The sequence below is a fragment of the Spinacia oleracea genome, chromosome 1, assembly GCF_020520425.1.
Source record: "Spinacia oleracea cultivar Varoflay chromosome 1, BTI_SOV_V1, whole genome shotgun sequence".
NCBI lineage: Eukaryota > Viridiplantae > Streptophyta > Magnoliopsida > Caryophyllales > Amaranthaceae > Spinacia > Spinacia oleracea.
Window position 1 is genome coordinate 112,009,300 of NC_079487.1, and position 27,011 is coordinate 112,036,310.

The 27,011-nt window shown below is 36.7% G+C and overlaps 1 protein-coding gene across 2 annotated transcripts in view; it reads right to left on the reverse strand.

Moving 5' to 3' along the window:
* LOC110806194 (syntaxin-81) overlaps nucleotides 1-25,267 on the reverse strand; it is a 29,848-nt gene extending 4,581 nt beyond the window's left edge. Inside the window, exons 1-4 of one of the 2 annotated variants that reach the window (XM_022011827.2) lie at nucleotides 24,902-25,267; nucleotides 24,430-24,531; nucleotides 23,731-23,814; nucleotides 23,533-23,637 (exon numbers count right to left, since the gene is read on the reverse strand). In XM_022011827.2, coding sequence (XP_021867519.1) covers nucleotides 23,533-23,637; nucleotides 23,731-23,814; nucleotides 24,430-24,507 — 267 coding nt within the window. In that variant the 5' untranslated portion in view covers nucleotides 24,508-24,531; nucleotides 24,902-25,267. The remainder of the gene's footprint in view (nucleotides 1-23,532; nucleotides 23,638-23,730; nucleotides 23,815-24,429; nucleotides 24,532-24,901) is intronic. The other variant, XM_056839958.1, reaches the window with a different exon arrangement.
* Nucleotides 25,268-27,011: the final 1,744 nt, after the last annotated feature.

Sequence of the window (27,011 nt, forward strand, 5' to 3'; positions counted from 1 at the left end):
ATTCTTGAAGTCGAGGAGGCAAACAATGACCACCAAATTAGTAATCTATCACTATAAGAAAAATCATCTATAGAGGTAACACTTTTGAGGCAACTAACTCATAGTTGCCTCTAAAAGCATTCTTCCGCATCACCTAAATTGTGGTTGCCTCTAAAGGTACTATTCGTCATCACTTAAGTTATGGTTGCCTCTAAATGTATCTTCCAGCATCACTTAAATTAAGGTTGCCTCTTAAAGTATGTTTTTCAGCATCACTTAAATTATTGTTGCCTCTGAAATCTAAATCTATTTTTCAGCATCACCAAAATTACGGCTACCTCTGAAAGTATTTTTTAACCATCACTTAAATTATGGTTGTCTCTAGAAGGCACTTCCTACGTGTCTTTTTAGTTGCAACACTTTGTTTTTCCCACTATTCACATACTTTACTTTGTTTGTTTTTATGATTCTCAAGAGGGGAAAATGTGGGAACTTGATAGGTTTGTAATAACATATATTTTCCGAATTTCATTTTTTACTACATTCGTTCTTTAAAGTTACACTTACTATTTGCACAATTTGCACAGACTCCGATGCAATATTTAACCACTAATATATCCAATTCAATATGCGAAAAAGTTAGAAAAAGTTGATATTCTAAAAATACGTTGATCCGCACAAAATTAACAAAATCTCACATGACTATATTTTACCTTATAAATAGTGTTAAAGTCAAACTGTGTCAACTGCATAAGAACATAGGAAGTATAAAATAATATGGTTTTGATGAAATAACTCACTAACTAGTTTGTCTTTTGAGTTGTAAGGATCTGTGTAATTGCTACATCAACTAAGGTTTAACACATAAACTTCACGTTTTGGTTGTCAAAAGAATGTTGATGACAATTTGTTGGAGTGAAGGACTTAAGGTGTTAAACTAATGGTTTCTCAGGGTTCAAATATTTGCCATTAAACAGAAGATGTACTAGTGCTTCTAGTTTAATACTTCGTATAATATTGTTAAACTAATTGGATTTATAAGGTTCTAAGTTACATCAAAAGTGATACAAACACTGGTTTATGGTGCAAAAATTAGCAAATGGGTTGCTAAACTTGAACCGCGTTATAGATCAACTATACATGCCCTCATAATTGGTAATTGGCCATTCCATACGTCCTTTGTTTTAATCCCCACCCCTGAACCCTCATCCTACCTTTACAATTTCATTTATTCTCATGGGGGGCGTTTGGTATGGAGTATTCAGGAAAGGGAAAGGAAAGAGAGAGAACAAGATTAACTCCCTTTGTTGTTGTTTGTAATGTCATTTCAATCATCCTCTGTACCCTCTTCATTACCTCAAACTCCTCTATTCTGATTCCCTACACCCCCGTGATATTTCCATTCTCTTTCCGACACCACCAACACACAACCCAACCCACTAACGACTAGCACCACCTCTACAACTAACCCACTACACTCCTCACCATCACCGCGACACCGCCTCTATAACTAACCCACTATTCCACTAACCACTACCACCACCACCCTTATCAGAACCTTACACCATGACCACCTATCCACCATCTCCATCGCCGCCTTCCCACCACCACCTCCACCCACGAAACCAGACCCTACCCACCAGCAACCGATCCCCAGCCGCTAGCAACGCCAGCCCATCTACCGGAAACGCAAGCTCAACCTCCAAAAACCTACCATGACCGTTTGAAACCCCAACAACACCTCCGAAAGCATAACATACCCACTCGAAACACGACAAAACCCACTAGAAACACGTCAGATACAAAATTCTGGCCACACCACCACGTAAAACCATCCCCTCCATCCGAAAGTAATCCCACCACCATAAAAACCCACCCCATGCTCTCAAGAACCACCAACACCAACACAAAAACCCACAACCCTCAAATTTCAAAAAAAGAATCGAGAGTAAAAATGTGACAAAAACCTTTCATGAAAACTACAGATGTGTAGTTTTTACGTACGAATTTGACCTTTCAAACCTCTAACTCAACTTTAATAGAAAGTATAAAGAGGGGGATGGCGACACGGCAAGGACGGTGACGGTTCCGTCGGCGAATGGTGACGGCATATGGAGAAAGGCGATAACATGAAGGAGGGAGGTGGGAAAATGGGAAGGGGGTGAGCGGCGACACCATGAGAGGAAAGAGAGCGGTGGAGAAAGGGTGAGAGGAGGAAGAAAAATTAAATCCCAACACCGTATGTCAAAGGAAATTACTTTCCTTTCCCTCTCATTCATTTTCTTGATTTCATTCCCTTTTACCCCGTGTGAACCAAATGCCCCCTAAAGTAACTTGGATGCTGATTCAGCCGTCTATCTTCACCTTAAATCTCAATTTGTTCATGTTTCTAAAAACCTTTGCCTAAAGATATAGCTAAACTAGTCCTTGATATCTGACTTTTATTTTCTCCTATAGTGAATTTCGTTCATGGAACACCACTAGACATTAGTTTTTTCTGTTTGCAGTTAGTGCAGTTCTAACTCAAATGTAAAAATAGCTTAGCCTTCAGCAACAACACAAGAATGGTAGTCTATGGAGGTGATGATAAAAGCTAAGTAGAACTGGAAAAACTACTTTCCTTCCTTAAACAATTACTTGATATTTATTCTGCTTTAATTTCTTGTTGCTGACCTGCATAATTTATTTTTTAAAATCCTAACATTAACGACCATTTGACATAATGCAGTCAGGTCCTTAATAGTCAAAGTCACACTTGCATTAGTAATTTAAACCCCTATAACGTTGAACATAGATCTGATTTGAAGTAATTATTTCTTGATCAGGACTTCTTCAGGCTAGGTTATTCAAATTTAGACCCATCATAGCTTATATGATATAGGTTCGTTCCATTGCGTCTACCAAAACTATGTTAAGCTACCACCTTTGTCTTATAAGCTGTAAATACTGCTATGGCATGTGAAGGAATATGTCCTTTAATCAAGATGACAATCACTAAATATAGATTAGGATTAATAATGGAGATTAATAATCCGGTTATTTAGGTGGTCATAATGTTTTGCTAGAAACCAATTATGATTTATGGGCTAATTATTATTGGGCTACTACTAATATAACCGGGTCCTATAAGGTCACACACACTAGAGTATTGGATATGATCAATATGGCCCAAGGCCCATGATGGTCTTTGGTGTTGGATAGGATTTTGGAGTAGTTAAGGTTTACTAGGATAACTAGGTTTTCTAGTTCTACGAGGATTGGTTATCAAGCTATTATAATCGTTATAAATAGATGTGATAACGATATGATCAAACACAAGTTGAATAAATCACTAACCTTATTCAATACTCCAAATCCGTCCCTTCCTTGTGAAAGTGAGAGAGAGATTTCCATCTTCTCCATTCGTTCTAGCAAACGACGCAAGGAGATCTTGATCCGTGCTCGTGTGGACTAAGTAGAGGAATCACGCTTGGGATTCTGTCTCCGAATTGGTCCTTGTTCGTATACTCGGGAATCACGCATCAAAGGTATATTTAACTCCTATATTATGATTCATTATTAATGTATGCTTGCGATCCTGTTAGATGTGAGAAAAGTGTTTTCTGCAATTCCGCTATTAGCATCTAATCCTACAGTGGTATCAGTTAGCTCCTTGCATACGTTAATTTTGATCATGATTAAAGTTTTAATTTTGATGCATATTATTGATTATTTTGATTCAATACGGCAGAATTTTATATACAGGATAACAAGCAAAATTAAAATATTGATTTTAATTACTTTATACGTATACAATATTGATTTTATACACATTCATGCTCGTATAAACTAACGATCACAACAATACCCGAAAGCTTCTCACTAAAATTTCGATTTATGCTTAAATTTATGCAACTAATTATGATTAATTGTATAAATTTATAATACATTAAAAATAGGAAAATTTGTCAGAAATGACCTTTTAAAACACAAAAATTGTGACAAATGACCTTTTAAAAAAAAAAGTTGTGACAAAGGGCCCAATTCGATATTTTTGTTGTGAATAAGGACCAAAGGCTATTTTCCGGTGGTAAAGGCCAATTTTCCGGCGTTGACCGGCACATGCTCATCACGTGTTCATTTTTAACTAATTTTTTTAAATCATTCCTTCCAATCCCCCCCCATCTATTTGACTCAACTAACTTACTAGGATTTTTAAAAAAATCAATTCTCTCTCCTCAAGGATCTACTGCATCGCCATTTTCTTCCTTCCTCCTTCAATCCACGAATTTCTTCCTGCAGTTCAAATCAACCAAGTTCGAGCAACCGTTTTGCTTTTCGTGCAATTTGGTACAAGGTAACAGTAAAAGCCCTAAATTTTTGCTCGAATTTTTCCAATTTTTTGACTCCTGAAATTAGGGTTCTTGAAAATGACAAATCAATTTTGGGTAAAAATCAAGCAAAATTGTTAGAGGAGAGAGAATTCATACCTAAATAAATTATGAGATGCTTTAAATTCGACTTCAACAACCCTTGTTCATTGAATTCTGGCGGGAGCAATGAATTACCATTGTTGATGTAGAGGAAGGAGAAGCAGCAGAGCATTGAGGAGATAGAAAAACAAATTTTTTTTTTAGGTTACTGGGTAGTTGGGTCATATAAGGGGAGATATTGGAGGGAATGATGTAAAAAAATTAGTTAACGTGCCGGTCAACGCCGGAAAATTGGCGTTGACCACCAGAAAATAGTTTTTGGTCCTTATTCACAACAAAAATATCGAATTGGGCCCTTTGTCACAACTTTTTTTTTAAAAGGTCATTTGTCACAATTTTTGTGTTTTAAAAGGTCCTTTATGACAAATTTTCCTTAAAAATATTGATTTTTTTTTGTGCAAATATAAATCAGAAAATTGCCAAGAAAATTTCGAAATTTATACGTAAATAATCTGATTATTTTAGCCTATTTAATTTCAATTTCGTACCTAATTATGCCCAACATCATTAATTGTGCACAAAAATCATTTTATGCCCAATTTCTTCTATGAACCCTAATTTTATGATAATTACACACCCCAAATTCAATCAAATTGTTGCTTGAAATCTTACCAAATTCACGCAAATTGTTGCACGAATCGAGTAGGAGAAACGGGGATTGTGCAAGGCGGAGGTTGTGGGTTGTCGGGGACGGCGAGTTGTCGAGCTGAGGCAAACAGCACCGCCCGCAATCGTTGCGTGGTGGTGGCTGTTGGAGGCTGCGACGCGAATAGGGTAGGTCCGGTGCTTGCGCAACTGTTGCGTGGAGCCTTCGCGGCTGCTTCGGTGGCTGCGACGACCAGCCCGGTGCTTTGTTGTTGCGGCTGTCGGCCTTAAAGAATGGGTCTGCCGGATTTGACGTTTTTTTTTTGGAAATTTCGATTTTAAGGGTGTTGGGTTTAATTACTCACCAACAATTAATGTTGGGGATTTGATGTGCTTTTTGGTTTTGACGTTTTATTTTGGTTGTGGTCCAAAGCAATTGACTTTAATTCAATATATATTTTTTGAATTGAATCAAAATAGTAAGAAGCTTGTTTCACTTCATTAATTTAATTTAGTAAGTTAATTAAATAATTATTAATATGATTAATAGTTAATTAAGGTCATTTACTTGAAATAAGTAAATGAATGAATGATAATATTTTGATATTATATGATATGCATGTATGGAATATATGATATTTTGTTACAGGCACGTGACTAGTATGGCCCAAAATAGGATAGAAAATATGATCTGCGTATCGTTTTGTATTTTTGTAAATTTTAAATACGATCTGCACATCGTTTGTATTATTGTAATTTAAGAGTTTAAATTAGATAATAAATACACTATTGTAAGCACAATGGAGCAAGAAGGTCCAATCAAGATTCAAGGATGCAGATCCAACAAATATGAACAGGAACTTTTGAAGATTTGATCTTAATTTTTTTTAGGGGCCATACTAGGATCACATTTATTTTAAGCATTTTATATTGGCTTTAAAATGCTTATCTAAGTTTATGTATGTTGCTAGTTTATGTCATTAGTTCACTAGTAAACGAACCAACATAGTAACACTTAGGTCCCTTAAAAGAAAATTGAGGTAATGCCTTTCCAAATCATAACCTATGAGGCCTAAAGGAATATGGAGGATAGTTTCTGCCAAAGCGGGGTATCTTTTTCATTGACCTTAGGATAATACGGGTAAATCTATATAAGGGGTTTATAGCCTTGATTTGGTTGCACTCAACAAAATCATCAAAAGATAAAGTTTTGAATTTTGAGGCATAGAAATAGTTTTGACATAAGATGTAACTTATTAACCAAGAGTTATAAATGGTATAATTAGTAAAAGGGTTTACTTACCTTGACCACAATGAATTTTAGGGAAGTGCTAAAGAACGCTTAAAACCTTGTGGAATGGGGTCTTGGAATCATTTTATTCACAAGGGACAAAATAATTTGAATAAAATGCACATTAGCTTATGTATGTTTAAAGCATGTTTAAATTTTCTTAAGCTTTTGTATGACAAACATGATTTTAAATTTTGCAAATTTTCTATTGTAGATATAATGACTAATAACCAACCTATCATCAATGTTCGTTCGCTCCTTGAGAGGGACAAGTTGTACGGAAACAACTTCCTTGATTGGGAAAGGAATCTAAGAATCGTTCTTAGATCCGAAGGAAGAGAGGATGTCCCTGAGACCCCTATCCCAACTCTGAGCGTCACAGCAACTGATGCTGAAAAGGCTAATCAGAAAACTATAAAAGAGAAGTCAATAGTTGTCACTTGCCTTATGCTAGCTTCCATGGAATCAAAGCTTCAAAAGAGTTTGATTTAATGGATGCTTACACCATCATTGCTACCCTTAAAAGTATGTTTGTGGAACAAGCAAGGGTGGAGAGGTATGATACCCATAAGGCAATTCTTGAGTCCAAACTTGAGAAGGGTAAGCCAGTCGGTCCTCATGTGTTCAGTATGATTGGACATTTTGAGAACATGGAAAGACTTGGATTCCCATATGGTCAAGAGTTGGCCACTAACATCATTCTGCACTCTTTACATGATGGCTTCTCTCAGTTTAGGCTAAACTTCAATATGAATGGAGATTCAAAGACTCTTGAAGAATTCCTTAGCAAGACACAGTGTCCAGTTACACAAGTTTGAGCTAGATAAAATGAGTAGGATTCCTTACGCATCTGCAATAGGATCCATCATGTATGCCATGATCTGTACACGCCCAGATGTTGCATATGCCTTGAGTATGTGCAGCAGATTCCAATCTAATCCAGGAGAAGCACACTGGAATGCAGCTAAGAACATCTTAAAGTACTTGAGAAGGACAAAAAATGATTTATTAGTGTGTGGAGGAGATGATGAATTGATTGTTGAAGGCTATACTGATGCGAGCTTCCAAACAGATAGAGATGACTTCCGATCCCAGTCGGGATGTGTCTTCATCCTAAATGGAGGAGCAGTGAGCTGGAAGAGTTCAAAGCAAAGCACGGTGGCTGATTCTACAACAGAAGCTGAGTACATTGCCGCAGTAGACGCTGCAAATGAGGCAATTTGGATTAAGAAATTTATTACTGAACTTGGCGTTGTTCCTAATTGTGCTAAAGCAGTTGACATCTATTGTGACAACAATGGTGCAATAGCTCTCAATCAAAGGAACCAAGTTCAAAACCTAGATCCAAAGATGTACTTCGAAAATTCCATGTCATTCGAGATTATGTCGAAAGAGGAGATGTGAAGCTTTGCAAAGTTCATACGGATGACAACATAGCAGATCCGTTGACTAAACCCTTACCTAGGCCCAAGCATGACAGTCACACTAGGGCCAAAGGAATCAAAACATTGGAGAATGGCTTTGAGATTGTTTTGTTTTAGATTATGAACATTGTTTTCATAAGTGTAAAACTCTTTGTCATGTTTTGTTGATTTGAAATGAAGTTTCATTATTATTTAATTATGGTTTAGAATTAAATAAAATGTCCAAATAATTTATAATTATCAAATAGGATCATCATAAGAGTTTTGATGAATGAAACCCTATTAACTGAATTGAGATAATAAATTATGAATTGTCCCTAGTCTAAGTCGTTAAATTGGACATAAACCACTAACTAAAAGACTGGTTTGTAAGTTGATTGATAACGCCTAGTTTAATGGGTTATAGGGACATCAATTGGTTAAGTTATGTTGCATAATAGGTTCCGAGATCCTTAGAGGGATAAAGCTAAGTTAAGGAGATCCTGAGTTGGATAAACTAAGCAACGTGGAATATAAGCAAGTAATTGGTCCATGTCAGACACTACATTGAAGAAATAATCATTAAGCAAGTTTACAAAGGCGAGATCCTTAGGCGAGTTCCTAAGGCGAGATTCTCATGTATTATGTGGATCCTCGATGTTCCAGAGAAGGAACAAATTGGGAAGACTTCGAGTGAAGCTTCTAAAGGTGCAACACGAAGACTACAACATATGAGTTTATGTTTTAGGATTTATGTAAGTATTTAATAAAGTTTATAAGTAATTTGGAATGAAAGGGACATAAGTATTTTGGTACGTTTTAAATGAAATATATTAACTGTAATTATAAAAGAGTTTTAACTTGGAAAATCTTTTTAATAAATAAAATGAATTTAATTAATAAATGTAAACATATGATTATGATTTTATTCTCCTTGTTTCTCAAGCAAAAGATTTTTCATGTTCCTTAAAACTCTCCCACGTATTTCTGTTTAAACGTGCATTTAGTGTTTTGATTTGGTCTCCCCTGTTTCTCTTCAACTATGCCCATGTTACTGAGCAGTAACAGTTAGTGGGTAGTTGAGGAGAACATGGGTACCCAACCTTAGGTAAAACTCTCTTATAAAAGGAGAAGAGTTTTTTGCGGAATTGTTTCTTGAGAACTTGGGTAAGTTTCTTGCGAAATTTAAACAATAAAGAGGCTGAGAACAATAAGCGGAGAAAGATATAAAATAGAGCAACCTTCTTGATCCTAATCAAGAAGAACCTCACTACTGTTTTATATTAATGCAATAACTCAATTACAAATACACTCTTTAACTCGAGTTCCTCTCGAACACGAGTTCCCCACAGCAATCCCCTTTGATTACTGTGCTACTCTTTCTCTCTCTGACTTAACTCTAAGTCGCTCCTTTTCTCTTTCACTTAACTCTAAGTCGCTCTCTCTCTTTGACTTAACTCTAAGTCACTCAAGGATCACTCAACCCTTGAACCCAAAATACAATATGATATAAAACTCTAGTACGTAATAAAGCTTAAAGTAATAAGGAACTCAAGGAACACTCTTTTGAAAACTGATTCTCTTTTAAAACGTTTAAGCTCTTAAGATATATTTTGCAAAGATCAGTTGTGTGTTTTGAAAAGCAAAAACTCTTCTCCTTTTATAGAAGAGTTTTACCTAGGGTTGGGTACCCATGTTCTCCTCAACTACCCACTAACAGTTACTGCTCGGTAACATGGGCATAGTTGGAGAGAAACAGGGGAGACCAAATCAAAACACTAAATGCACGTTTAAACGGAAATACGTGGGAGAGTTTTAAGGAACATGGAAAATCTTTTGCTTGAAAACCAAGGAGAATAAAATCAGAATCCTATGTTTACATTTATTAATTAAATTCATTTTATTTATTAAAAAGATTTTCTAACTTAAAACTCTTTTATAATTACAGTTAATATATTTCATTTAAAAAGTACCAAAATACTTATGTCCCTTTCATTCCAAATTACGTTTAAACTTTATTAAATACTTACATAAATCCTAAAACATAAACTCATATGTTGTAGTCTTCATGTTGCACCTTTAGAAGCTTCTCTCGAAGTCTTCCCAATTTGTTCCTTCTCTGGAACGTCGAGGATCCACATAATATATGAGGATCTCGCCTTAGAAACTCGCCTAAGGATCTCGCCTTTGTAAACTTGCTTAATGATTATTTCTTCGACGTAGTGTCTGGCATGGATCAATTACTTGCTTATATGCCACGTTGCTTAGTTTATCCAACTCAGGATCTCCTTAACTTAGCTTTATCCCTCTAAGGATCTCGGAACCTATTATGCAACATAACTTAACCAATTGTCGGGAGTTTGCTTTGTCATCATCAAAACTTTAGGGTCAACAATATTCCCCCTTTTTGGTGATGACAACAAAAGCAAACTTTCACTAAATGCAACAATAATCAATTAGCATAAATATATTAAGCAATAAAATAAATAAAGTAGTTTATTAAAAAGGAAAATTTGGTAATATTAATCCAACCTTTGACCGATTTTCTTTTATTAAGCCTACCTATAAGATATTTTTTAATAATCCGAACTTGTAGACCTATTTTCTTTTAACGGTCCCTTATGACTAGTTACCTGAACAACAGGTAACTAATTGTAATTAAAAAAAAATCTGGCCAGAGATCCCATTCCCTTTAAAAGATTACTAGAAATTCAAATGAATTTATGCTGTGTTTGGGAATAGGAACTTGATTTTAAATTTTAAAACTTTCCCAGTTCCATTGTTTGGGAACCAACATAATTTGGATTTTTAATTGGTCAAATCCATGGAATTTCAAGTTAGCCATTTACGAAGGTATTTCAATTTCCATCCCAGCCCTTGTCATTTACAAATCCCAACCCCACTCTCTTTTGATGTTCTGTAATTTTCTACTGGAAGACACTCCTTCATTGAAGCTTGATAGATATGATTCATGGTTGAGTATAGTAGCACTAGCACATCTTTTCATTGTTTTCATTTCTTTCATATTCGAGTTCGGACGAAGTTGAGCGCACCTAAAACCAGTATTAATGTCGGCGTTGTAATGATGAAGATGATAACTAGAATATTGAGGAGAGAGAAATGAATTTGATTAACAAATCGAAGTTGGTGATGAAGAACACCGCCTTTACTTTAAATTTGACTAAATTTGACGCTAAAGAAATCAATTGGGTTTTTTTTTGTCATATTAATTTTCAAGCAATACTACTTTGGTTAGTTGAAATCCATTGTTGATGAAATCAATTGACTAAATCCATCTACCCAAAAGATGAAATTTTCATTTGTAGTTTATGAAGTTGAAATTTTCAATTGTAGGTTATAAATTCCGATTCTCTCTCCCAAACATAATAGTGCAATTGAAATTTTTTAATTTCAATTCTTATACTCCGTATTTTCCAAACATCGTAGGTGTGTGGAATTGAATTTCCAGATTTCAAAAGCAGCATGAATTCCTATCATTTTAAATGAATTCATGGTTTCCAAACACCATCGTAGAAGCTTTGCTGAACAAATCCGTAGTTTCTCTGAATTGCGTGAACATCCCTCCAAATCGATAAAATTTTAAGTGAGTAATTTAGGGTTGTTGAAATTTGGAAGTGATATTTTTCGATTTCTGGAGAAAAAAAAAAGTTGGATTGGGCAAGAACCCCATTAGCATTGATCCTTGGTGGGCTGGGTATGGAGGAATAAGGGGTTCTGTCAGCAGAGAAAAGAATAAGAGGAAGAAAAAGGAAAAGGAAAAGAAAAGAAAAAAGAAAAAAATATGTTTTTTGACGAATTAGAAAGAGACATGTGTATAGGTAACCTGCTGTAATGGGTGGGATACCTGTTGGGACCATTAAAAGAAAATAGGTCTACAAGTTCGGATTATTAAAAAATATCTCATAGGTAGGCTTAATAAAAGAAAATCGGTCAAAGGTTGGATTAATATTACCAAATTTTCCTATTAAAAATTAATCTAAACTTCCGAAATAAATTTAAGGGAAAATTAAAATTAATTTTAATAAAAGAAATTAAATTAAAACTGAAAACAAAATTTTAAAAACTTACATCGAGAAGAGAGTAGTGAAACGGACTCAAGAGATCAATTTAATTTAAGTTTGCATTCATTTCCCCCTGTTGGCATTAACAAAAAGTAGAAATACACCATACTAATATATACCGATTAGAGCGCCCTCCGATCAACGGTTGGCAAACTAAGTTAGCCTCAAAGTTACGTTCAAACGTACTAGATTTGAATAGAAAACATAATAAAGAACTAGTCATGATTTTAGAGATACGTTCATTGATGAGTTCCACTAAAATTAAAGGAAAGAAAATAAAAAGATATAATAGTATCCCAGTAGAGGAGTACAAACCAAAATAAATAAAGAAAAAGTTCAAAATAAACATAAAGCGTAATGTAGCACACACACACACAAAAATTTGGGATCTGGGAAGATGGGATGGAACAAGGTTAGAATTTGGCAATGAGATCCTCAAGCATAGGAAGGACTTGAATCCATTGGTTGAACTCCAGACAATTATGCTTTAACTTGATCCTGGAGTTGTAGTATCTTAGCATTTGTGGACTCTTGAAGCAGTATCATTCTATCCATATCCTTTCTCAACTTGATAACTTGTTCCTTGAGTTCCTCCTTATTGGGATCATAAGATCCTAAGGAACTCGAAGAACCAAAAGCAACAAACCCACCAAAGGTAGAAGGAACAGTAGGAGTGGAAGGAACAGGGATGTACCTTGGTTGAGGAACAGGGTTATCCACCTTTGGTGTAGGAACAGGGGTGGATATTTTTCCAATCATAGCAAGTTCCTTTTTCTCCTTTTCAAATTCAACAGTGTCCTCCAATACTTCTACGTTCTCATCATCATCCTCATTGTCACAAGATATATCAACAAACACCGGAGGAACAATGACCTTAGGAACTCTAGTAGCTACCCTTATGCTCCTACGTTTACCACGAGGAACATCTTTTGACACCCTCGGAACCACCTTAGGAGCCTTTTCTACTTTCTTAGGGACCACCTTAGGAACAACTTCTTTTTCCCCTTACTTTGAGTCTCCTTCACTGTAGTCATGACCCAACATAATCTCCCATTAGCTACCGCTAGATTCATGCTTCTCAATAGATCACTTTGCACAATTTGTTGACTAGTGACCGTCAACTCTCCATAGTCACGCAAATCCACAGAGAAACTTCGAAACACCAAAGTCAACAACGAAGCATAACCAACTTTATAATCTGAAGGAACACAGTGGGACAAGTGCTTAATCATTAAGGCAGGAAAGTTGATTGGTATTTTGTGTTCAAGGCAGTACATTAATGAAGCATCATAGAGGTTGGCCAAGGTTCGCTTTTGAGTTCGAGGAACAATACCTCTACGAACAAGGTTGAAAAGGAGTTTTTGAAGAGGGGTGGGGAACAAGCTTTGGTTAGTTAAAGAGCAAATTTTAAGATCTCCACCTATTGCTTTCACAAGTTGTTTATTAGTCATCACACCAATCTTAATTTGAGCAGTTGCTCCTTTCACATACAAATCAAATCCTCATTAGGAACATCCAACAACTTCGCAGTCTTAGTTTTAAAAAGCGCGCTTTAGCGCACAAAAAGCGCAGAGCGAGCAGGAACGCAGCTGGAATCGCGCCGGGTAAGAATAGCGTAGCGTTATACAGGGTGCGCGCGCTTTTGGCGCTTTTCTGTGAAAGCGCAAGCTTCTTGTATGTGTGGCGCAGGAACAAGAAAAAAGCTGTTTTTTTTTTTGAAAATTGATCACGTGAGTATCACGTGACCTACTTTAATTGGTGTTTGCTGGGATTAACGGGGAGAATTTAGGAGAGAGAAAGTCAGTTCTTCTCTTACCTTGGTGCTGCGACAATTGGGATTTTTCTCCAAAACCCTAGTTGCGATTTTGGAGCTACCCACCTACGTTGCTGCTGCCGGAATTCCTCCAGCCACCAGCCACCGTCTCGCCGGAGTTCCACGCATCTCCAGGTACGTTTAATTTTTCATTTAATTTTTCATTTTGTTTTCCCCTCTTTTTCGATTTTCTACTTCTCTGTTCTTCTCCATCTCTTTTTTTTTTTGGTTTTAATTCTTCTCTGCTCTGTTCTTCTTCTCTGAGCTCTATTCTTCTTCTTTGAGCTCTGTTCTTCGTTTTTGGTTTGAGGGGTTTTGGGGCTTGAGTTTCTGTTTTCTTTTTGAGTGGTTTACTGCTTTATATATTTTTGAGGGGTTGTGGGCTCTGGTCTCTTCTCCATCTGGCGTTTCTTTATTTAGTTTTGTAGTATTTTTTAATCTCTTGCTTTTTGTTTCTGCCCCACATATAAATTGTTTATGGATGATAGTGACCAAAACGTGAATTGATGACAATAATATTAATAAAAAGGCACTAAAGGCAGTAGCTTTTTTCTTGTTTTGGTTTTCAATAATAATTTTATTATATGTCAGTAACTTGATTGATAGTGTTTAGGTCCCATCACAATTCCCAACTTGATTGATAATAAATTTTAATAAATGGCATGCAAGAATCAAGATGCAACCAGAATAATTTTAATAATAGTTTATATTAAAATGTAAAAGGCAGTAGGCAGTAGCTTGTTTTTTTTTCTTTGTTTTTTGCTCTGTTTTTTCTCTTTTTGCAATTGGTTTCTAATTTCCTTTTAATATTAGGATGGCTACTAATGAGGGGGGTTCAAGCACACCTTCCTTAGATACCGTGGATCCGGCAAGAAAGTATGGTAAACCGGAACCTACTAATAAGACCAATTGGCATTGTACCTTTTGTGGTAAAGTGACAAAAGGAGGGGCTCTACGAATGAAGCAACATTTGGTAGGAGGTTTTAGAAATGTGACTAAGTGTCCTACTTGTCCCGAACATGTGAGGGAGGAAGTGAAGCTTTTTATGATCAAGAAAGCACAAGCTAAAATTGAGAGTCAAATGATGCCAATGGTTAACCAATTTGATCATCATGATGATGATGAGGAAGAACAAGATTGTGAAATCATGAATTCAAAAAGTAGCCAACAACTTCGCAAAAAACCAAAAGTCAAGGGTCCCATGGATTTCTTTGTCACTTCTCCTTCCGAAAATGTCTTGAAAGGTAGAAAAGATAGAAAAGATATCTTTGGTGCTTGTGATAAGCAATTGAGAGACAAGACTTGTTAAGCGATTGCAAAGTGGTTTTATGATGCGGGGATACCCTTTCATGCGGCTACTTATGATAGTTTCAAAGGCATGCTTGATGCCGTTGCACAATATGGCATGGGATTCAAGCCACCAAGCATGCATGAGCTAAGAGTTCCTCTCCTCAAGAGTGAAGTAGAGGAGATTGATAAACTAAAGGAAGAGCACAAGAAAGAGTGGGCAACAAAAGGTTGTTCAATTATGTCCGATGGATGGCGTGATTCGATTGCCTCAAAAGACATTGTGAACTTTCTTGTCAACTCTCCAAAAGGCTCTTTCTTCATAAAATCCATGGATGTTTCCAATGTTGTGAAAGATGCGGATTTGTTGTTTCATATGCTTGATGACATGGTAGAGGAAGTTGGAGAACAAAATGTAATCCAAGTGGTGACGGATAACGCATCCAATTATGTTAAGGCCGGTAAGAGATATAGATCTTCTTCTTACTTTATATGTTATATTTTATTTCCTTTTATTTGAAACTAATTAACTAAATGCCTTTTCTTTTGTTATAAATTTGTAGGAAGATTGTTGGAGGCTAAAAGACAACATCTTTATTGGACTCCTTGCGCCGCACATTGTTTGGACTTGATGTTGGAAGATATTGGGAAAATTCCTAAGGTCAAGAATGCTTTGAAGAAATGCATCTTCATGAATGGTTATATATATAACCATATAGCTCTTGTGAACTTGATGAGGAAATTCACAAATCAAAGGAATTTGCATAGGCTGGCGGTTACAAGATTTGCTACATCTTTCACTACTCTTGCTCAATTTCATAAGCAAAAGAGTAACTTGATGAAGATGGTTATTTCTCAAGAGTGGAATACCTCTAAGTGGTCAAAGGATGTGGGAGGAAAGAAAATAGCAACATACTTTGTGCAAGACACTTTTTGGAGAAATGTCTTATATGCTCTTAAGTTGACCGGTCCACTAGTTAAGGTGCTTAGAATTGTTGATGGAGAGAAAAAGCCTCCTATGGGATATATTTATGAAGCCATGGATAGGGCTAAGGAGATTATCTCTAAGAGTTTTGGAATGAAAGAGGAGGAATACAAGGAAGCTTTTGAGTTCATTGATAAAAGATGGAATTGTCAACTTCATCGACCTTTGCATGCGGCCGGTTATTATCTAAACCCCGAGATCCATTATGATAATGTTGAAAATGTCGAATGTGAAGAAGTGATGTTGGGTTTGTATGATTGTATTGGAAGGATAGTTCCGGATGTTGAAACACAAGAGAAGATTCTTTGGAATTGGATTCATTTAAGAATGCCACCGGTCTCTTTGGTCATTATATGGCTATAAGACAAAGAAAGACCAAATCCCCAGGTAATAACTAACTAACTACCCTAAGCTTATAAAACTTTTAAGTATATCAATTGTTTTATGTTGAAATTAATTGATCACTAACTTAATTTTATTATTTTTGTAGCGGATTGGAGGTCTAGTTATGGATCTTCAACTCCCGACCTCAAGAATTTTGCCATAAAGGTTCTTAGCCTAACTTGTAGTGCTACGGGTTGTGAGAGAAATTGGGGTGTTTTTCAACAACTTCACTCCAAAAAGAGGAATCGGTTGGCACAAAGTCGTTTGAATGACATGGTGTATATGAAAGCTAATCGAGCTTTAGAGCGTCGATATAAGAGAAAAGACACCATTGATCCCGTTCTTTTGGGAGAGATTGATGAGAGTAATGAGTGGTTACTTGGGAGAATGGAAGAGAATTCTTCGGATGATGAAGGTGATCTTGTATTTGAGGGTGATGACTTGACATGGGCTAGTGTTAGTAGAGCCGCCGGAGCCAATGATCCAATCTATGGCACTAGAGGAGCAACAAGGGTTGCTAGGGAGTCCATGCCATCTTCATCTAGAGTTGATAAAGGAAAAGGTCCGGCTACTACCTCCACTTCTAAATTTTCTCGCCGAGTTGTGATTGTGGATGATGATGAAGAGGATGAGGAAGAAGATATTGGTGAAGATGGAGATTATCTAGATGATGAGGATGAGTATGATGCTATCGATGATGATGAAGATTATGATGATGATGATGAGCTCTAGGAGCATAGGGGCGACTATAAGCTTGAAAAACCGAGTTTGCTTTTCTTTTTTCCTTTTTTTAGTCTTTCTACTTACTTGCTTATGTTGGTTGTGACTTTTGTGAGCTTGTGACTTACTCTAAGTCTTTGGTTAGTACTTTAGACTCTTAGATGTATGCCGGTTTGATGTCTAGTAATGAATTATGCTTCCTTTTCTTAATTTATGCATTTATAATATAAGAAACATATTGTTTTAAGTACAAAATATGTTCTAGAAATGATTTTAAAGGTTTTTGGCACTTAAGGTGCGCTTCACCTACGAAAAGCCCGCGCTTTCGCTTTGCGCTTTGCGCTTTAGCTCAAGGGCCCTTGTGCGCTTCGGTGCGCTTTGCGCTTTTTAAACTAAGTTCGCAATATAAGCAGCATTAAAATCAAACGAAGTTCCATTCACACAACTAGAACAAACACCATCCACATATTTAAAATTCGCGCGGAATTCATTCATAGCATCCGGAAATATGGAGGTTTTCGAATAATCACAAAATAAGCTTACCCATCCCTGATGTTTAAGAATTACCATGAATTCCTCTAGATTAGTTTCGCACCAAGTCTGATTTATAGCAAAAGCCTTAACCAAATTCGCCTCATCCGCCGAAAGAACCCGGGTTGGAGTAATTTCCCCCTTAGAACAATCCATCTTTTTTCGGGTTTTCACAACCACCCCACCACCCGACCGCCGCTGCCTCTTCGCGGGTCAGTGGTGGGTCGACTTAATCTCCTCGGCGGACTGACCATGGACACAGTGGGGTTCGGATCTGGGTGGGTGGGCGGTAATATTGCAGGCGGGTTCGATGGTGGGTGGGCGTTAGCGACCTGGTCGAATGGAGGAGGGAGGGTCGCGAACTGGGCGGGAGGTGGGAGGCTTGTCGCGAGCGGTTGCTGGGGGAGGGTGTTCGGTTTTTCGGAAGCAGTGGGGAGGGGTCCGTCGACGGTGGAGTCGGACGGCTGGGAGGGTTGGGAGCCGCCGTCGTTGGTTGTGTTGGATTGGAGAAGAGGAGGGTCGTGGCTGGGATTTAGGGCGAGGGAGGCGAGATGTTGTGCGGCTGCTGGTTGTTTTATCCAAGAAGTGGAACTTTCGATTTGAAAGGATATGCGGATGCAGATTATGCAGGTGATTTAGTAAACCGTAAGAGCACATCAGGTATGGTTCAATTCCCAAGATCTTGCATGGTTTCTTGGGGTTCCAAGAAACAGAATATCGTTGCCTTTTCCACACCAGAAGCTGAATATGTAGCAGCTGCTGCATGTTGCTCTCAAATACTGTGGATAAAGAAACAGTTACGAGATTTTGGCATCATATATGATTGTGTTCCTATTTATTGTGATAACACTAGTGCAATCTGCATTTCTAAGGATCCGGTAAATCATTCCCGGGCTAAGCATATTCATATTAGGTATCACTTTCTTAAGGATAATGTTGAAAAAGGTTTAATCAAGTTAAACTTTTGTCAAACTGAGAATCAAATTGCAGATATTATGACTAAACCTTTAAGCAGAGAGAAGCATGAGAAAATGAGAATGAAACTCGGGATGATCAAAATAAGATAAGTAAGCAGGACAGTTCCTCATGAGGTATGACTTATATAGATTTATGCATTACTACTGTATACCATTATAAATACATGTGCGTAAAGCATAACTGAAGTTTACCATCGTTAAGGAACAACCAAAATTTAGAATTAAAATGTGTATTTAATTAGTCATTAATATGAGATACGTAATTCAAACAGTTCCACTAAAATAGGAGGATCATGGTTATATTTTTCTGTTACAATTTTTTTTCCCTTTTATTTATTTTATTTCTTTCCACAAATTATTTATTTTTCTCTTATAAATATATCCATAAATTTTTATTATTCCACCAAATTTTATCTTTTCCTAATTTTAAAGCTAATGGAACTCACACCCACTCCTATGGATCTATCATACCCTAGTCCACCTAAAATACACCATACACCAAAGGAACAAGCCTTAATAATCTATACACCTCCTCTCCATCTTCCTTCATCATCTCTACCATCTCCAACAATGGTGAGAACAAGCTTGAATACAAATCTGAAAAGGAAAAGAAAATTTCCATCACCTACTCCCATGGATATCTCACCCATTCCACAACAAATCCCACAACTCAAAAATCTCCAAATTCCATCACCAACAACCCTAGAATTTCAAAATTCAAAATCTGAAACCCTAGCCACCATCATCGGCGGCCCGGCCTCAAGCAGCCACCGGCGGCAGCGGCTCGGCGACCGGACCCAACCCGGCCAACCGACCGACCACTGACACCCCAGCAGCCGCACAACCTCTCGCCTCCCGCGCCCTAAATCCCAGCCACGACCCTCCTCTTCTCCAATCCAAAACAACCAGCGACGGCGGCTCCCAGCCCTCCCAGCCCTCCGACTCCACCGTCGACGGACCCCTCACCACCGCTTCCGACAAACCCAACACCCTCCACCAACACCCGCTCGCGAACACCCTCCCACCACCCCCCTGTTCGCGACCCACAAACCAAACCCAGAACCATTCCCCTCGCCCATGTTCGCGCCCACCGTCGGCCTCACACACCCCGAACCGTCTGCCCAACTACAGCCCAGCCTAGCCCCGACGCTCGCCCACACATCACCCTCTCCATCTGTTCAGGTGGCCGACGAAATTGAGGAGGCCCACCACCCGACCGCCGCTGCCTCTTCGCGGGTTCTTTCGGCGGATGAGGCGAATTTGGTTAAGGCTTTTGCAATAAATCAGACTTGGTGCGAAACTAATCTAGAGGAATTCATGGTAATTCTTAAACATCAGGGATGGGTAAGCTTATTTTGTGATTATTCGAAAACCTCCATATTTCCGGATGCTATGAATGAATTTCGCGCGAATTTTAAATATGTGGATGGTGTTTGTTCTAGTTGTGTGAATGGAACTTCGTTTGATTTTAATGCTGCTTATATTACGAAGTTGTTGGATGTTCCTAATGAGGGATTTTATTTGTATGTGAAAGGAGAAACTGCTCAAATTAAGATTGGTGTGATGACTAATGAACAACTTGTGAAAGCAATAGGTGGAGATCTTAAAATTTGCTCTTTAACTAACCAAAGCTTGATCCCCACCCCTCTTCAAAAACTCCTTTTCAACCTTGTTCGTAGAGGTATTGTTCCTCGCACTCAAAAGCGAACCTTGGCCAACCTCTATGATGCTTCATTAATGTACTGCCTTGAACACAAAATACCAATCAACTTTCCTGCCTTGATGATTAAGCACTTGTCCCACTGTGTTCCTTCAGATTATAAAGTTGGTTATGCTTCGTTGTTGACTTTGGTGTTTCGAAGTTTCTCTGTGGATTTGCGTGACTATGGAGAGTTGACGGTCACTAGTCAACAAATTGTGCAAAGTGATCTATTGAGAAGCATGAATCTAGCGGTAGCTAATGGGAGATTATGTTGGGTCATGACTACAGTGAAGGAGACTCAAAGTAAGGGGAAAAAGAAGTTGTTCCTAAGGTGGTCCCTAAGAAAGTAGAAAAGGCTCCTAAGGTGGTTCCGAGGGTGTCAAAAGATGTTCCTCGTGGTAAACGTAGGAGCATAAGGGTAGCTACTAGAGTTCCTAAGGTCATTGTTCCTCCGGTGTTTGTTGATATATCTTGTGACAATGAGGATAATGATGAGAACGTAGAAGTATTGGAGGACACTGTTGAATTTGAAAAAGAGGAAAAGGAACTTGCTATGATTGATAAAATATCCACCCCTGTTCCTACACCAAAGGTGGATAACCCTGTTCCTCAACCAAGGTACATCCCTGTTCCTCCCACTCCTACTGTTCCTTCCTGCTTTACTGGCTTTGGTGGGTTTGCTGCTTTTGGTTCATCAAGTTCCTTAGGATCTCATGATCCCAGTAAGGAGGAACTCAAGGAACAAGTTATCAAGTTGAGAAAGGATATGGATAAAATGATACTGCTTCAAGAGTCCACAAATGCTAAGATACTACAACTCCAGGATCAAGTTAAAGCATTATTGTCTGGAGTTCAATCGATAGATTCAAGTCCTTCCCATGCTTGAGGATCTCATTGCCAAATTCTAACCTTGTTCCATCCCATCTTCCCAGATCCCAAATTTTTTGTGTGTGTGTGTGCTACATTACGCTTTATGTTTATTTTGGAACTTTTTCTTTATTTTTTTTGGTTTGTACTCCTCTACTGGGATACATTTATATCTTTTTATTTTCTTTCCTTTATTTTTAGTGGAACTCATAAATGACCGTATCTCTAAAATCATGACTAGTTATTTATTATGTTTTATATTCACATTTAGTACGTTGGAACTTAACTTTGAGGCTAACTTAGTTTGCCAACCGTTGATCGGAGGGCGCTCTAATCGGTATATATTAGTATTGTGTATTTCTACTTTTTGTTAATGGCAACAGGGGGAAATGAATGCAAACTTAAATTAAATTGATCTCTTGAGTCCGTTTCACTACTCTCTTCTCGATGTAAGTTTTTAAAATTTTGTTTTCAGGTTTAATTTAATTTCGTTTATTAAAATTAATTTTAATTTTCCCTTAAATTTATTTCGGAAGTTTAGATTAATTTTTAATAAACTACTTTATTTATTTAATTGCTTAATAATTATGCTAATTGATTATTGTTGCATTTAGTGAAAGTTTGCTTTTGTTGTCATCACCAAAAGGGGGGAATATTGTTGGCCCTAAAGTTTTGATGATGACAAAGCAAACTCCCGACAATTGGTTAAGTTATGTTGCATAATAGGTTCCGAGATCCTTAGAGGGATAAAGCTAAGTTAAGGAAATCCTGAGTTGGATAAACTAAGCAACGTGGAATATAAGCAAGTAATTGATCCATGTCAGACACTACATTGAAGAAATAATCATTAAGCAAGTTTACAAAGGCGAGATCCTTAGGCGAGTTCCTAAGGCGAGATCCTCATATATTATGTGGATCCTCGATGTTCCAGAGAAGGAACAAATTGGGAAGACTTCGAGAGAAGCTTCTAAAGGTGCAACATGAAGACTACAACATATGAGTTTATGTTTTAAGATTTATGTAAGTATTTAATAAAGTTTATAAGTAATTTGGAATGAAAGGGACATAAGTATTTTGGTATGTTTTAAATGAAATATATTAACTGTAATTATAAAAGAGTTTTAACTTGGAAAATCTTTTTAATAAATAAAATGAATTTAATTAATAAATATAAACATAGGATTATGATTTTATTCTCCTTGTTTCTCAAGCAAAAAATTTTCCATGTTCCTTAAAACTCTCCCACGTATTTCTGTTTAAACGTGCATTTAGTGTTTTGATTTGGTCTCCCCTGTTTCTCTCCAACTATGCCCATGTTACTGAGCAGTAACAGTTAGTGGGTAGTTGAGGAGAACATGGGTACCCAACCTTAGGTAAAACTCTCTTATAAAAGGAGAAGAGTTTTTGCTTTTCAAAACACACAACTGATCTTTGCAAAATATATCTTAAGAGCTTAAACGTTTTAAAAGAGAATGAGTTTTCAAAAGAGTGTCCCTTGAGTTCCTTATTACTTTAAGCTTTGTTACGTACTAGAGTTTTATATCAAATTGTATTTTGGGTTTAAGGGTTGAGTGATCCTTAATTGACTTAGAGTTAAGTCAAAGAGAAAAAGAGCGACTTAGAGTTAAGTCTAAGAGAAAATGAGCGACTTAGAGTTAAGTCTAAGAGAAAAGGAGCGACTTAGAGTTAAGTCTAAGAGAAAAGGAGCGACTTAGAGTTAAGTCAGAGAGAGAAAGAGGAGCACAGTAATCAAAGGGGATTGTTGTGGGGAACTCGTGTTCGAGAGGACCTCGAGTTAAAGAGTATATTTGTAATAGAGTTATTGCATTAATAGAAAAGAGTAGTGAGGTTCTTCTTGATTAGGATCAAGAAGGTTCCTCCGTTTTATATCTCTCTTCGCTTATTGTTCTCAGTCTCTTTATTGTTTAAATTCCGCAAGAAACTTACCCAAGTTCCCAAGAAACAATTCACCCCCCTCTTGTCAAGTGTTCCTACTGAACTATCAGATTATTAGGCTTAATTTTGTTAAATATTTATACTTCCGCTGATTTTTATTCTTATTCGTAATCCAGTAATCTTTTCCTAATGTAGATTATTTTTATTCATTTTTTTATTCTTTCCATATACATCTGTATCAAATATTTTTAATTAAAAAAACTCATGACGCACCAAGAGATGACACATGTCAAGCTTTGTGTTTCTTTTGGTATATAGTAAAGTAATTGATATAGGTAATTATGTCTTGCCTCTATAACAGATTTTTCTTGTAGTGTATACCGGGAAAAAATAAATCAAACAATTCGAGGTCAATACTATATGCTAAGAACAATTATAAGAAGATGGAACCAACACACGGCTACAAGTACGTCAATGAACCAAAGACCTGAAATTCTGAGATAGCACAAACCGAAAATATCAATTCCATTCACAATAAAAATATAGCTTATAACTTACTTCTTGCTCAATGCTATCTCTCTCATGTTCGGTTGTCCGATGCATATCAACATAATCGCGCTTATGTTTCATCAAATACTGTCCCAATTCTCCAATGCTCTCAAGCTAGAAATTCAATAAAGCCAAGCAAAACAGCACATTACACAAAAATTCTTCCTCTAATCAAATTAACACCAAAATTGGTTGAAATGATCTTACTGTTTTCAAAGAAGATTTCATGAAAGGAGTCCTTTCACGAGGCTTGTGAATGATAAATGATGCCATTATAGCAGCCACTTTAGACTAACACAAAGCAAAATTTAAACTTTATGAGAACTACATTTTATATTATTCAAATATTGATGATGGGATATTAAATTTCGACTACCAACATAGTCAAACTTTTTTTCTTGAGGAGAAAATAATCAAACCACTTCAATACAAACAAATGAAACACTCTTTGATTTCATAATCTCTGTTAAGCATTTTATCAAACACCTAGCACGCGTTAAGAATCTCGAACTGATTCTTGTTATTGGTCTTCATTCTTTACAACACTAGCGATTGAATTGAGCGCTTACTTTGAGACAGATGTAAAACCCAGATTCTTGAGACAGACAAAAGAAAAATGGAAGTGATGATGGAATTGCCCAAAAAAGTGATAGAAATATTTGGATCTGGGGTTATTTTGCAATATTAGAAAAATCGTTGGTGTTTTGGTTGAAAATAAATTGAATAAGATTCTAGAGAGGATTAGTTTCAGAAAAGTTTGTTCACAAATTGAATGGATTGGAAGGATTCTAGAGAAGACTCAATTTCTTCTGGTTTAATCAATCAGCATAGAAAACAATAAATCAAAATTCATTATTGACTTAATAATGTCACCAACTTTGATAAAATAAAACAGGAGAGAAAAACCTCATTATACTCCAAAGAAACAGCTTCACGGCGAACAGCCTCCTTGAAATCCTCAGTTCTATCCATAATTTTGGCCATTTTCGGATAATACACCAGGTGATGCTGAAAGGAATTTGGTACAATGTGAATTTTTACGAATTGACTACAATTCGACCGCAGAAGAGCTTAATTTGCAGAGAAATCAAGGAGCTTAATTTACATGGTGGCCAAGAGCAAGGCCTAGTCGAGCTAGATTACAAAAGACAGGCAGTTCAAAATCACAATCAAAACTAGTAAGATCAAGACTAGCATCATAAAGATCTTGTTGATCCACAAATTCATCATCATCAAATAAATTTATATGTGAGCTCACATATAAATCTGAAAAACTCAAATTAAGCATCCTAATTACATAATCCACATAAAGTTCTACGATAATGAACAAAATTTAAGTAAAATTTAACAAATTTGACGGGAGAGAAAAAAGAAATACCTGCGGAAATCAGAAAATGGAGCAGCGCTAAAGAGAGAGCGAGTAGAGAAGAGAGACAGCTCCCTGAACGACGCCTTGGGTGTTTTCTGATCAGTAATTCTTGTTATTGTTAGTGTTATTGGATGAATTTAACACTTCGCCGCGCCGCTGGAACCTAGAGTTTTGCTTAATGCCATATTCGCATAGCTTGAATTTTCAAAGAAAATTGACAAATTGGGATGGTTTGGTGAGAGGAGACTTTGAAGGGCAAGCTCGATGTTGAATGAGAGACATAGAAGTGTAGGAGTTTCAACAATGGGGATCGGAAAAGAAGAATATGAGAGAGAGAGAGAGTTGTAGAGGGGAGGCGGAAATGCATCACGACTCGAGGCGAAATTACTACTTCCTCCGTTCTTATTAACATGATACAATTGGAATTCAAAAAGTCTTACGCGTACAAAGTGTACAATAAATTTATTGTCCACCAAAATAACTTTAATCCATTTTTTTTTGTAACTTTAACCTAATTTTAATTAACTTTTATATGAGTAAAAAGAAGTTGATAGATAAACATTTTAAAGGATTAAATGATTAATTTTATACATTATTAGAGATTTTGAAGAAATAAGTTTTATTAAAATGAAAAAATTTATCACTAAAAATTAGATAACTTTTACATATATAAGCATAACTTTTAAGCATTTTGAGTTAACTTTTACTCCGTTGTACAATAATTATTGTACAACCATTGTAAATAAGAATTTGTGATTGGAATTTGGACACCATTTACACAAGCTCATTTGACTTCCTTTTATAATTTATACTTAAGAAAAAATATAGTCGTGTGGAATTTTATTACATTCATCTCAATAAATATTTTTTAAATATCATTTTTTATAATTTTTTCTTATCCATAATTGAAAACATTAATGTTTGAAATCGTGCATTGGCAAACATGTCTAAATAATCGTGTCATTTAAAAAAGAACAAATGAAATAATAAAGAACTAGCCTCTTAGGTAATCCCAGAAACCTCCCCGCCATAATAGATCAGGTATGATCACTAAGGATCGGTCCTTTGAAACAACCGGTCTCTTAAAGTTTTGAATAATACAGTGACCTTTGAACACCTGGTGTCTTAATTTGAGTTATTCATTCCAACATTTACATGAAACTCGTAGAGAATAATTCAATAATTTTTTAGGTACTCCATATTTAATTGTAACATGAATATTTATTACTTTTAAGACGAACTTTACTTTTACGGAGTATGTTTGTTTGACGGTGACTCAGAACCCGAAATATCTTGGATACGCCATTGATCACGACTCTTGAGTGAGAAAGGTAGGGTTATAGCCTTATAGGTGTAGGTTAATTAAGTATTACAGCGTCACACCAACGTATTAATGGCCATATGTTACAACATGCGTGTCAGCAAATTATAGGTCAACTGCGTCCCTTAATAGGAAATGTCTAACGCAGATGAGTGAACTGACCTACCTGATAGAGCATATTACATGCACCCGGGTGCACGGTGCACCCTCTCACATTTTCTCCTTATTTACGAGGAGAAAATGTAAAGGAACCGCCAATGAATATAAAAATACCATTGTGCTCGGTGCACCCGGATACACCTAATAATTTTCACCTACCTAAGGTACATTTGCTTCACTAGTTAATAAAATAGCCATGTAACTATGTAAGTAAGATTTTTTTACCCAAAATAGTTGTTTTTGCGTAGCTCTTTATAATGGCTGACACAAATAAACATTTTCGTATTAGTGCCGTTCATATTCGACATGCATGAACATGACCTGCCACAACATCTTTGCTAGCTCTAGTCAATTTAGATCGGGCAATTCGGTTAACCAATTTGGGTCACGTTTCTTCTATTCGGGTCAGTTTCAGATCAACCCATTTTTATTACGCGTGTGGCCTATTTTGCCATGTCTTTTTTAAATCAAGTACTACTCCATCATGAACATAATAGAGCCTCAACTGTACAATTAGTGATGGACTGATGGAGGTACGTCTTGATAGGATGAGCCCAAACATGGTTTCTCACTATAATTTGGGTTGGCAAGTCTTGCAGCTACATTGTTGCTCTCTTTAAGCAAAGTTTATACGGTTAG